The sequence below is a fragment of the Triticum aestivum genome, chromosome 3B (assembly GCF_018294505.1).
Source record: "Triticum aestivum cultivar Chinese Spring chromosome 3B, IWGSC CS RefSeq v2.1, whole genome shotgun sequence".
NCBI classification, from domain to species: Eukaryota; Viridiplantae; Streptophyta; class Magnoliopsida; order Poales; family Poaceae; genus Triticum; species Triticum aestivum.
In genome coordinates, this window is record NC_057801.1 from 27,780,819 (window position 1) to 27,794,723 (window position 13,905).

Below are 13,905 nucleotides of genomic sequence, written 5' to 3' on the forward strand. Positions count from 1 at the left end.
GTGACCGGCCCTACGGCCCAATTTTCTTATAAATACATATCAACTTTGAAATTATGGGCCGGGCTATTGCCCAATGGGTAACATCGGCCCATTCACAGGGTGACTCGAAGTGTTGAATTCAAGTTCTTCCCAACTGTGTCTCAAAAAAAAATGTTCTTCCCAACAACAAACACGTGGCCCAATTGTATCACAGCGAACACGTGGCCTGCACCAGTCTCAGCCGTTGGTTTTCGAATCGGACGACTCTCCGAGGGCGCATACGTGGCTCGTCGTTCATATCCCGACGCCCCAAAGCAAAATGGATTTCCGTCCGGGAAAGAAAAAAAATTAGAGCCCAGAAGGAAGCGGGGCTCGAGCGATGCACTCCTGGGGGACCCGGCTGCTGGCCGCGTCGACGACGGCGGCGCTCCTCCTCATCGCCACCTGCGCCGCCGCCTCCGCGCTCGACGCCTTCCACGTCCCCTCCGTCGAAGCCCAAGCCCACGTATGCGTCCGCCCCTCCTCCCCTGCCCTTTCTTTACAGCAGTCTGCAGTTAAGCCCTCTGAGCCGCGAGAGTTCACCCGAATCTGTTACGCGATTAGTGGCAGTAATCTCTTCAGTAACGCCGAAATTTCGCAATTCTCTGAAGAATCCTGGTAGGGTTCAGGGCTCGACGTCGTCGGTCGTCGGCGGGGGTGAGCTTGTGGGGATCTGACCGGTTCTGTGTCCGCGGATTCACCGATCTGTCCGGATGCAGCTTGGCGGGACAGGGTCATTGTAGGATGGGTCAAGCATCTGCACACCGATTCGTTTATCTAGTACTCTACTAGTGTTTAGGCTTTTATTACAAGTTGTATAAAATTTGGGTTCAGATTCCATGGCTTGTGTCTTGTGTGGCCACCGTAAAGTTTGTTGCTTTATCAGACATGATTTTACATGTAAAGCTTGCTTATTGATTCTCTTGTGCTCTCGTAGGTTACGAAGATAAATCGATTCCACAAACAGATCAATGGGAACGACAAGGTTTGTGCTTTTACTCCACCCTTTTGTTTCCCAGGTTTCATATATTCCCTCCGACACTTATTTTGGAACGGAGGTGTAGTTCTTTCGTCTGGAAATAAGGCCATCATTTTACAACATATAATGTTTTCCCTTGGGCAATTATTCAGTTACCAAGTCGCTGAATAAAACCAGTTCCTTGTGAAAACAATCTTGAAAAGAGTCATCAATATCAATTTCGTAATATTATTTCACAACTCCTAATCCGCGCATTTGTGACTGCGTTTATATTGCACAGTTGCTATTACTATCATTCATCGACACAACGCCGCAAGCCAATTCATCTTTTATATGTATGCCATGTTACTTCTATTGCAGCACCACTGACAAATTTCTGAAAACAAATGTGACAGGTGACCTTGACCTTCAGTCTATCTGCAAATTTGGAATCACTTTTCACGTGGAACACAAAGCAGGTGATATTTACATTCCAGTAGGATGTGCAATGCTAAGCTACTTTCTGAATGTGTAGATGCTCAGTAAATTGAGCCCATGTACTCCCTCCGTTCCGAATTACTTGTCGCACATATGGATGTATCTAGATGTATTTTAGTTCTAGATACATCCATTTCAGCGACGAGTAATTTGGAACGGAGGGAGTATATCTGTGGGCCTGACGAATAATATAACAAGTGCATATCACAAGTAATATCGCTCAAGTGTTATATGCAAAAATTAAGTCAATATTGAATGAAGATCTACCTAGGTTTGCCAATTTCTATTGCAGTATCTTCATCAGAAATAGATAGTGACCTTGAAAGAAGATGATAATCAGAATGTATAATATTTCTTATGAGGTTTTACGGTGTTAAGTTTAATGCTGATTGCTTGCAGAAAGCATCACAAGGAGCAACCTTTTCATCTAGATCTTGGTCGTACTGTACCGAAAGCTATCATTTTCTCGATCCCTTTTCTTCAATTTTGTCAGCATGTAGAATGCTGCAAAATTGTACTTAAGGAAATACATCATTTCTTTGTTATGCTACAAAAAAATCATGTTATCTTCAGAAGAAATAGTTAGTGACCTTGAAAAAAGATTAGAACTGGAAAGTATAGTTTTTCTAATGAAGCTTTACGTTGGCAAATTTAGTTCAGTCTGCTTGCAGAAGGATCACAAGGAGCAAACTGACATATAGTCTTCGGTCTTTCTGTATCGAGAGCCGTCCTATAGTCATTTATGCAAAATAGTTAGTGAAGATAGTTTTTGTTTCAGTGCTGAGTGGTTTGTTATGGCTTATAACTAATAGTAATAGATTCACAAGAGAATGCGTCCTCATAATTAACAGGTAAGCCATGTTACTGAGCAATTTGTTACTGATTTGCTTAATTCAGAAGCACAGGCTATTATTAGAATGTTCTTGACAAACTGCTGAATGTGAAAACATATTTGACTTAGATAAGAAATACTCCCTCCGTCCCATAATATAAGAACATTTTTCAAAGCTTGAAGAATGTTCTTATATTATCGGACAGAGGGAGTAGTTCGATTGCAGTACCACTCCCATATCTTTTTCAGTTGACATTGTTAGGTACTCGCTCCGTAACAAATGTAAGACGTTTTTTATGCCCTATGTAAAACCAAAAAACGTCTTACATTTTGGTACAGAGGTTGTATTTGCTCCACTTCACATTGAAGCTAGCAACTTAATTTCTTTTCTTTTATCAGGTATTTGCCTTTGTGACCGCTGAGTATGAAACCGCGAAGAATTCCCTGAACCAGGTATGCCAATATTTGCATTTAATCCTGGTCTACGTTTTTCTACCACTATCTATATTGTCCAAGAACTGATAACTGTCTGTAATTAAGCACTGTTTCAATGAGGAGGGAGTAAGAGAGCTGCTTAAAATAGGAGTAATATTTTGGTGGGATGCACTTTAATCATCACTCAGAATATCTGCCTTTCTTTTGTCAAGAAGTGCTGCAAAACACCATTGTGTCGTTCCCAGCACGAGCACATCAAGGGGTGATGGTCGAACCATGCTTATATTCATTTCATTACAATCGACAGGTTTCATTATGGGACAAGATAATACCTGACAAAGACCAGGCAAATGTGCAAGTGGAGGTGAAGAGCAAGTATCCCCTGACTGACCAGGTAGAGCTCCGCTCTTTGTCCATTTTGTTACATGTACTGGATTCCTCTTTGACACGATTCGTCTCCTGTCATCAGGGGACCAGTCTGCGGGGCAAGAAAGTTCAGCTTGTCCTCCACTGGCACATCATGCCGAACGCCGGCGCAATGATCCGAGGCAAGATGCCTCTCTCGGGTTTCACTCTCCCAGACACCTATACTTCCTGAAAACGAAGCTGTGCGCCTCTGCTCCATCTGATAAATTATGTAGGAGGCTCGCAGTTGTAGATCTATAAGAAGAATCCTCTAGTGAATGCGAAGCTTCTTTGCTGCACTCAGGACCGTGTTGTTGTTAATTCCTGATTTGTTGCCGTTCGCAATGTGGATATATATATAAATAGCATGTTATTGATCAAGCAGTGAGGGCCGGACATTGTTGCAGGCGTGATGGAGGTGTCGCGCCTGCTGCAGCACCGCAGGGTGCCCCCCGGGGGTTGTCAGCTGGCTTATGTTGCTCTGCCTGGCTGCTCGCGGAGGCCATTCACATACAGTACCATTCTCAGCTCATAGGTAGTGTATATACACCATGGATTTGCTTGCTCGTTTCCAACGTAGCTGTCTGGATAGGCTGGGCATGATGGAGAGCCCTGTCCAAGTGGATAGGTAGGTTGCTACGTAGTGGATTCAGCGCAAATCTACGAGTGCAAGGATAGAGCGAAGTTCAAAGATCTGGTTATCTGCCTGACACTGACTTCAGAGATCTGATGAACTGAAATTGGCCAGTGGTCGGTCGCCTGCCTAGTTTCTTGATGCCACAGTGGTCAAGCGAACCGAAAGATGCAACATTCAGCGAAAAGAGTGCACGAATCCACATTCAGCGAAAAGGTCCTCATGATGAGGACGGCCCGGACAAGCACGATCACCATCGGTTTGTTACTGCTCTTCTAATTTGAATGTGCGTCAAGCAGTTGTCCCTCTCACAGAAGGGCAACCAGCCGCCCGTTCTTCTCTTCATCTTTTCTTTGCTTATAAGAGTCGCTGCTCTTTGACTCATGGCGTACAGTGTTTGTCGCAACTCTGCTCTGCATCTATGACTTGGCAAATCTGACCTCTCAAACGTGCCCCGGCGCGTCCGCAAACAGTGATTCGTCACGCCTCAAATTATCTACTCTGCATCCGGGTACCTCATATTTGAGACCTTAAATCCATACAAAGCATGCAAACGAGGAAATCATACGTAGAAACCTATACTTCCATAATCCTCGCCGGAGATGTCCACTATCTTCGTGCCCGGCTCCAGGTACATAGGCAGCAGCCGCAATTCTGGCTCCTGCGGCTCCTTCGGTTGCTCCTCGTTGGCCTCCGCCTCCATCTCACATCCAGTTCGTTGAAAAGGGTGTCGTTCGCCGTCTATTCCTGTCGGATGAATTGCCGATTGGCGTCCACATAGGCCTCATCTAGGATGGCCTACTGCTCTGCCATCTCGGCTGCTTGGGCGACCACGAACTCTGCCTCCGCGTCCTCCGTGTTGAAGCCCGGAGCCGGCGCAAGCTCCTCGTCCTCCTCCGGAGCCGATTGCTGCTCCTCGTCCTCCTCCTCCTCCTCCTCCGGCCTCTACGAGTCCGGAGGCAGGCCGGCTGTGATGCGAGCAGCGCGCCTTGCCCGGATCTCCTCGTCAATCTGGAACCGGCGCTCCCGCATGAGTGTAGCATACATCGTCTCCTTTTGCCGGGCCATGGCGTAGCCGGACGGCGTGGGAAGAGCGGCGTAGCGGGAGAGATGTGGATGGGATCGGTCTGAGAGGGAAGAGGTGGATGTGGCTAGGATTGGGGGACGCTTGCCGGATTAAATTGCCGTATTTGGCATCGGGCGGCGAGCCGGAGCGGTGCCATGCAGCGTTCACACCCCCACCGAAGGAGACATCCGTCGGACCATCGGCTTTCCGGGCGATTCCGTGTGGAACCCCATCATTAGCCCAACGTGGCAGACGTGCCCGGGCGCCCCATATCCGCTCGATATTAGGCAGGATATTAGGGGTGCCGATCAACCCGGGCATTTGAGCCCCGTTTGAGGTGCCTGTCTAGGTCAGATTTTTGTGACCAGTCAGTGATCGGATCATCCACCCGAGCATATGTGGCGGTTTTGTGGCACCCGGCTATAGATGCTCTTATGTATCCTCTTAGCGAAGAGAGAACGCGCTTGATGACACTTGGAGAACAATGCAACTGCCACGCCTCGGAAAAAACTCTGGAAGCAGGGAACGTGTCGTTAACACGCTCGAGTATTGACACATACACCAGAGCATTAGCAGTGCACTACCAAGCAAAAATGCATTCTTCCAAAAGGCCATGTAAACACATTAACTTGATCTCGATTCCCGCGACACGCCTCGCACATGGTAGCGATGATATTTTTCGATGAGCCTAGTTCATAATAAATTATATGAGGCAGCCAATGATGAGCACAGTTGTATCACACATGTGAAGAAGGTTCTCGTGGCATAAACCTAGGAGAATCAAGAGGGAATTGCACAAACCACCACTTATTGGGGCTGGTGTTGCGCAAAACGCTTACTATACGGGTTTGTTGCAGAAAACACCACATATTGATGTAATACATTGCAGATAGGTCTAATCTAGTATTTGAAGGCATTGACGTAATTACAAACAAATGGGTCTCGCTTGTAAGTGCACACGTGGCAATAAGAACCGGCCACATCAGCCAACATATTAGACTGTCATTATCTTCAAAACATGTGGTCCAGTTGAGCCGAAACTTTCCCAGATTAGTATTTATTACATGTAGTATTTACTGGAATTATTTCACATTTTTCTGAAAATGTCAAATTTTGAACAAAAAATATGAATGGGGTAAAACTTTCCAGAATGGTACTGTACACATGTGTAATTTACTAGAATGTTTTCACACTTTTCTAAAATTGTTAAATTTTGAACCCAAATTTAAATAAAGCAAGTTGGGCATGAGATCACCAACACAAAAACATGGTAGATATTGTCCCCATTAGATTTTCATCAGGTTTGAACATCCAAGTACTTGAAAAGTCGCAACATGGCCATTACAAACTACTATACGCCATTCATTCTTGACGAGGTTGGTACCCTAGACCTGGAGTGAAGTAGGAAAACAATCTGTGGCTTCATATCGGCGCAGAACCTAAGTACTAACAACATAAATGCCCAAAAAAAATAGGATCCTAAACAAAAATACGTCGATCGACGGCAAAATTTCTGCCCAAAAATGTACGGTTTCATGAGGGAGAAGAAGACATGGGCTTTCAGCCCATATATTTTTTTAGTCGGCTTCCAGCCCACTTATTAAACTGTTTTTTTTAACTCTGGTCTTTTCACTTCTTGGTCTAATATATGTTGGCTGATGTGGCCGGTTTTTATTGCCACGCGTGCACTTACAAGCGGGACTCATTTGTTTGTAATTACGTCAATGCATCCAAATACTAAATTAGACCTATCTGCAATGTATTACACCAATATGTGGTGTTTTCCGCAACAAACCTGTATAGTAGGTGTTTTGCGCAACACCAGCCCCCATAAGTGGTGGTTTCTGCGATTCCCTCGGAGAATCAAAGAAGGTTGTGGATGCCTTCGTTGGGCCACCTCTAAGGCTGCCCAGCTCACCATCAGCTTCCTCCATAGATAGTTTCATATGCTACGAGGATGGTATCATACATCATGCACTGAGGTATGAAGGCGCTTTGATTCAAAGAATTGTATCATTGAGAATTGGTCGTGAGCGAGCGGGTTTTTATATGAAACTAGCATATATGCCCGTGCGTTACAACGGGAGAGAAAATTATCATGTCCTTTATAACATTCACCGGCGCGACACACCAACCTCTGAACAATGCCAGCCATCAATGGTAGTGGAGCAAATGAGGTGGGCTCCTGCCCGATGGTGCAAGACAGAAGCGCATCGGTGCGGGAGTCGGCTAGTTGACGCGGTAGTTGGTGAAGATGTGATGCTATGTCGTATGATGCATGCGCGTTGTACACGTCCACACCCGCCTATGTAATGCTACCGCCTTGGACACTGCTCCTGGACAATTTCATATGTCTAGGTTATCAAGGAGAACTTTCATCGAAAAATGAAAATTGTCATGATAATTAGCGCATCGATCTATATTTGGACATCTAGCGGGAGGTACACGGTAGCATCAATATTGAAGCTTGAGCGAAAGGATATATATAGGCCTTCCTTAGAAGATATCTTTGAACACAGTACTAATTAGCAATCAATCCGATATGGGTGATATGGGTGGTGTGTGATCACATCGTACACACATGACATGTCCGTGACAGTGTGATTCATGGAGGCAAGGACAAATCGGAGATGAATGATGGGGGTCCGACATGTGCTCCGTGAACTCTTGGGCGTAGAGTTGGTTTTCATCATTCATATCATTTTTCCTTTTTCAACACTTGTCTACTTTTTTCACGCATAATGTATATTTTTCTTATACATAAGGGAAATTTTTATTGCATACGTTTAACATTTTCTAAATACATGGTTAACATTATTTTAATATAGGTTTTACTGTCTATGTTTCTTCTTATAGATTATACATTTGTTTGTATATATCAGGAACATTTCTTTATACATGTTTACCATTTTTCAAACAAATAATTACGTTTTTTGAAAATAAATGTTTGATGTCTACTTTTTTTCCAACACATGTCTACATTTTGTAATACACATTGTACATACTTTTAGTTTTATACATGTTTAATATTTTTATAATATATGATTAACATCTTTTCATAAATACGTTTTGATGTCTAGTTTTTTCTACATATTGTACATATTTTGTGTACATATGAAATATTGATTATATAGGTTATTTTAAAAAGTGCATGGTTAAAATTTCATGAAATATATATTTTGTTGTCCCCCTTTTCATAAATATTCTACAATTTTCATATACATCTGAAACATTTTTACGTATGTTTAACATTATTTAAATATATGATTAACATTTTCTTCAAATACATGTATTGATTACTATTTTTTATACACACTATAGGTTTTTCTTGTACATCAAAAATATTTTTTATACATGTTTAATATTTTTCAAATACATGATTTTTTTAAAGTGCGATGAATACTTTACAAACCTAAACAGAAAAAAGGAAAATAAAAAAATAAGATAAAAAATAGAAACAAAAAGTACAAAGAAAAGAATAAAAATAAATGGGTCGTCATCCTTTCGAATGGGCCGGCCCATGAAACTGCTGCCTGCAGCCGTCCTGAGTAATATGTGGACTTCCGATCCTCCACCAAAGACACTAATTTGTCGTGATAGTTGTGCATGTGTAACTCCTAGGAGACAGTGGTTCGAATCAATCTTTGCACGCTTTTTTTCTTCCTTTTTTCTAAAACAGACAACGTACAAAACTCCTGAGATAGACAACCTACGAAAAAGGCAGATGCTAGGCGCCGGCGGACCGGCGCTAGGTTCGACCGGTCGCCCCACATACGTTCGATTAGTTAATAAAATCCACCCTTTATCGAAAAAAAACGTTCGATTAGTTGTTCCCTCGATGCACAGGATTGAACGAAAAACGAGTTGGCCATCTCTTTCGCTCTATGTTCCTCCCACAGTTCGTGGCCATGAGCGATGGGGGCAAAAACATACGTCACCGCGGGTGCGCGCAGCTCCATGCCGCGGCGGCCTCGAAGCAACACCGCGCCTCCCACTCGTTGTTGTTCGCCACCGCTCGCCATATGCTGAGACGTAGGTTGGATGCAGCTTCCCCTGAACCAGGTCAGAGAAAAATCTGTGCCCCCAAACGCCATAGTACGCAGCTCCGCTGCCCATAGTTGCAGCTCCATTGGGCCACGGTTCCAGCTTCTCTGGTTCATCGTCATCCCCATCTTCGGCCTGCTCGCAATTCCCGTCGTCGCCGCTAGCCGTTGTTGGTTCACCACCCCCTGGTTGAAGCTTTTTGGGATGTCGAACGTAGCATTCTCGACTGCCGGTTGTAGCTTTTGCACTCTGCAGCTGCGGCAAAAAAAAAGTGCCAGCGGCATGCATGCGATCGTCGTGGTCAATGTCGGTGTCAAAACCGGCGGATCTCGGATAGGGGATCCCGATCTGTGCGTTTTAGACTGATGGTAGCAGGAAGCAAGGGACACAATGTTTATCCAGGTTTGGGCCCAGTAGATCTACCACGAGATCGTATAGACTAAACCCTAAGAGCTATCCTATGATGGTATGATTGTAATTGTGATCGGCCTTCTAAGGACCATGCTCTCCGGTTTATATAGACCTCTCCGGTTTATATAGACACCGGAGAGCTAGGGTTTACATGGAGTCGGTTACAAGGAAAGAAACATAATATCCGGATTGTCAAGCTTGTCTTCCGCGCAAAGGAGAGTCCTATCCGGACATGAGCCGAAGTCTTGAGTCTTGTATGTTGACGCTTCTATAGTCCGGGCGATGTATATAGTCCGGCTGTCCGGATACCCCCTTATCCAGGACTCCCTCAGTAGCCCCTGAACCAGGCTTCAATGACGATGAGTCCGGCGCGCAGTCTTGTTTTCGGCATTGCAAGGCGGGTTCCTCCTCCGAATACTCCAAGGTTCCCATCATGACGAACAGTGTTCAGCATCTTCAGCAATGTTGTACTCCTCGGCTTCAGTGTATCAATAATGATCATTTCCACGTGTCGAGCGAATGTGAGGAGTCGAGGCATTTTTGCATTTGCCACCCTCTGCCCTTCGGGCTAGCCGTCTATTTGAAGAGACGGGGATTCCCGGATCCAAACCTCACACTCCCTCCTCGAGCAAGCATCCAACAAAGTGCCTAGAAAAAAACATTCCAGCATGGCCGGTCGTCGCAGCTCTTCTGCTCGCTCCCCTTGCCCCAAGCCAGGAGACTGGGGAGAGTGTTCAGTTTCTCATAGCCGTTTGATAAAGTTACAAACCCAAGGGCTCCTCTCGTCGGCATTCATGGTCCCTGTTCGAGCCGGAGTTGCCACCTATAACGGCGGAGAACAAGCGGAGAGATCCACCAATCCGTCTCCAGAGGAGCGAATATGCTTAATTCCGCATCTGTTAAGGGGCGTCGGGTTTCCTATTCATCCATTCTTTCGTGGGCTTCTAGAGTTCTACGGCCTCCAGCTGCACAATTTTACCCCAGCCTCCATACTGCATATAGCAGGGTACGTTGCCCTTTGTGAGCTACTTCTAAGCTGTGAGGCTCATTTCGGATTGTGGAAGAAGCTATTCTGCCTTGTCCCCCGCAACCAGGGAGAATCCCTATGTCAAATGGGCGGGGCCGAAGTATGGCGTATTGCTGAGACCGGATACCTGTCCGGTACTCCCAAGAAGGCTCCAGACAACTGGGCTTCAGAGTGGTTTTATATTGACGACGCTCTCCTTCCGGATCCAGTCCGGACAGGACTCCCCAAGTTTAGTAACTCCCCGCCGAGGGCACGTCTAAGCTGGCGCCCCCGAGGCCCCCAAGAAGAGGATTCCAGGGAAGTACATTTCCTGATGAACAGGATAAAGTTACTGGCCAAATTCGGACTGACGATAGTCGAGGTGATGGCAGTATGCATAATGCGGGGAGTGCAACTGCTTCAATATCGGAGCAATCCCATGTGGCACTACAACGGGACAGACGACGCCATCCGCTGCAGCCGTAAGGGTCCGGACTCCCCCACCGCTTTGGCGAGGATACTGTCCGACCTGTACAAAGGAGAAGAGGAAGAATTCCTCCATATCAAACTGCGGGACGGATTCTCCATGTATAATCCCCCAAACTGGGTAAGTCGTCATTTATTTTACCGCTTCACTTATTGTGGCGTTCTTTGCTAAAGTTACCTACGTCGATATTTCCAAGCAGGAACTGAGAAGGGACATGGAAGGAATCACCAGCCCTTCTCCGCAGCCAGAGGACCCCGAAAGGGCCCTGGATCCAGGACTCGAAGAAGACCCAGATGCGGTCGTGGGGCTTGTCGACGGGATATTTTATCGGACAATCCGTGACGGCGCCCCAGTGGCTATTACCGCCGATTATCCCGGACTGTTACCTTCGTCGCGTGTAAGCCAAGCCGAAAACTCGATCATCCGAAAAGAATTCTTTCCTGATGTCACACCTTATCCCTGATATGTCGTGCTTTTGTAGAAGCGACGTTCGGAGCGTAGGGCCGAGCCCCTAGGGACCCGTCAGCCACAGCCGTCCGGATTGGGCAGGCTCAAGAGGAAGGCGATTAGAGCCGACACGCCTCTACAGAGGTAAGAAAACAACCTGTCATGCAATTTTGTTGTCGTTTGAAGTATAACAGCGCCCTTCGTACATCTTGGCAGGAAGAGGAGTATCTGGAGATCCTGCCAACCACGCCTCCACCAGTCGGGCTCCAAGACCAACTTCGAGAGAGGAGGCGGACGTAGGGCCGATGCCGCATAGTCCTCCGACAGAAGACGCAGATATGCTCTCCGCCACCAATTCGGAGGTAGAGAGCGCCATGGATCATCGGTGTCGACTGGCCGTGCTTCGCAACAACATCTTTTCTGAAGAGGCGTTTAATGCCTTCAATTCCGGAGACGCATACATCCGAGCTGCTCAAAGCGGACTTGCTCGGGCGACAGTCCAGTATACCAAAGATATACGGGTAAGAAAGCTTGATGAGCATATATATAGTAGTAGCCTCTGAGACTTGAAACGGTTGAAACAACAGTTTTAAGTATCAATTCATGCGCATGTTCTTGTTGATAAGAATGAGCAATTGTCTCGGGAGCTAGAGGAGTGCAAGACTCAACTGAGGGCCACAGTTGACAAGCTAGAGGAATCCCAGAAGGCCTCGTGTGGTAATATTTATCTGAATTATATGAAAATGCACCCATTGGCAACCGGCTAGTATGACAAATTTAACAGAGAGTTCTGTAGACAACCCCGAAGTAAATCCGGAGAGCGGCGGGGAGGACGAGTCGCATCTCCAGAGGCAACTAAAGGCCGGTGAGCGCATCCTGACGCAAGTGAAGCATGATAAGAATATGCTCCAATATGCCAATGTTCGACTGGACGTGGAATTGAAAGACGTCCGCGCACAGCTGGCGGACTCCGTGAAGGAGAACAAAAGGCTTCGCCGCGGCATTTATCGTAAGTGCCTAAACGAACTGTAGTATAGTTCAGTGAGGAAGCATATTGAAAAAGTTATGTTTGCAAGAATGCTGACGGGTTGCCCTGAGGAGGAGATGCCCGCTTCTGCAGGTGATTTACTGCAGGACCTCTCACAACTGCATGAGCGAGCTCGGCAGGTGATGCAGGGCATTGCGCGATCTTTGTGGCCATCAAGCTCCCTGCCAAAGGGCATGGGGGGGCTTGTGGACATGCTTTAGGGAGCACGACAGCGCTTCCGTTTGTGGAAGATATCCGCCTGCCGGCAAGGTGCAAGAGAAGTATGGGCGATGGTGAAGACGCGCTATAACAAGCTGGACCCGAACCATATGGCCGAAGTTGGACCGGCCGGGCCAGATGGGCAAGAAATTCCCGTGAGTCTGGTATATGACCAGGTGGCGTTAGCCGCAAAGTATTCTCAACAGGATTGTAAGTTAGATAGCATGTTGGATGGTATAGAGGATGAATATAATCAGTCCAAATGACTGTGTAATTCGATGGACATAAGTAGCCCCTAGTCGGATTTAAAATCATTTGTCGTGGCGGACCTTTTCGCTTCAACCCTCGGATCCTAAAGTCCGGGGTGTGTCCGAATACCCGCTCGGTTATATAAAACCGGAGTATGCGTGGAGACCAGGCGTAGGGGTCATAAGTGCCTGAACAGACAAGTACCCAACTAGTTATGTTATATTGCATGGTTAGCAAGAAACATCTGCCAGGGAGAATAGTTCCGTTAAGGGTTCCTTTCCCTGGGTAAGCATGTGTGAAGGCACATGTCCAGACTGCGAACCAAAGCCCAGGATACGAAACTTCTGGGGATTAATGTTATAATAAACGAAGACATCTTTTGTTCACCGACCGAATATTCTCTTAAGGAAACTAGCTTTCGGCTTTACCCAGTCTAAGGTACACATCCGGCTCAACCGGCAGTAACAATCGCAGAGGTGCTCCCCTTATGCCCTAGCCGAATTAATGGGAATGTAGGGCATAAACACATGAGCTAAGCAACCCAGCTTGGCCACGTCTTAAGTCATATCGATACATATAATGGTGAAGAAAAAGGACACATGGAAAAAGAAACGCATGTGTGATGGGAAAGAAGCCCTTAAAGTAATTTATATTAAGCTTCCGTATAGGAACCCCCCAGGTAAAGTTTACACACATAGTGCGGCCGGAGTAATCCGGGAATCCGCACTGTATGAAATACTTGTGTGAAAAGAAAGAGATCGAGAAAGGAAAAAGGGAGGGAGCATAATTGAAAAAGGAGGGTTAAGGAGACGAACACTGCGTTCGGCGCTAGGCGTAGAATCTCCGAAGTCTGGCCGCGTTCCATGGGTTCGGCTCGAGTCTGTTATCGGATGCATTATGTAAGCGGTACGCTCCTCCAGTGAGAACTTTGTCGATGATGAAGGGGCCTTCTCACTTGGGTTTGAGCTTGTCCTTCTTCTTCTCTGGTAAGCGTAGAACGAGTTCGCCAATATTATAAGTTTTGGCCCGCACTTCTCTGCTTTGGTATCGTCGAGCCTGTTGCTGATAGAATGCGGAACGGGCCTTAGCGACATCGCGCTCCTCCTCCAGGGAATCCAAATTATCCTACCGATCTAACTCGGCTTCCTTCTCTTCGTACATGCGTACGC

The 13,905-nt window shown here is 46.3% G+C and overlaps 1 protein-coding gene across 1 annotated transcript; it reads left to right on the forward strand.

The window, feature by feature from the left end:
- Window positions 1–264: 264 nt before the first annotated feature.
- Window positions 265–3,527, forward strand: LOC123068365 (probable signal peptidase complex subunit 3). The gene is made up of 6 exons (XM_044490940.1): window positions 265–484; window positions 956–1,003; window positions 1,393–1,455; window positions 2,706–2,759; window positions 3,049–3,135; window positions 3,211–3,527. Exons 1-6 carry the CDS (start codon window positions 359–361, stop codon window positions 3,337–3,339), a joined length of 507 nt encoding a protein of 168 aa, XP_044346875.1. The 5' UTR covers window positions 265–358; the 3' UTR covers window positions 3,340–3,527.
- Window positions 3,528–13,905: the final 10,378 nt, after the last annotated feature.

What these genes read in the sequence shown, in the direction of transcription:
- LOC123068365 (XM_044490940.1), top strand. Translation starts at nt 359, where the DNA reads ATGCACTCCTGGGGGACCCGGCTGCTGGCCGCGTCGACGACGGCGGCG. An exon ending in CCGTCGAAGCCCAAGCCCAC is followed by an intron (nt 485 to 955) that starts GTATGCGTCCGC and finishes GTGCTCTCGTAG; the next exon opens with GTTACGAAGATAAATCGATT. An exon ending in AGTATCCCCTGACTGACCAG is followed by an intron (nt 3,136 to 3,210) that starts GTAGAGCTCCGC and finishes TCCTGTCATCAG; the next exon opens with GGGACCAGTCTGCGGGGCAA.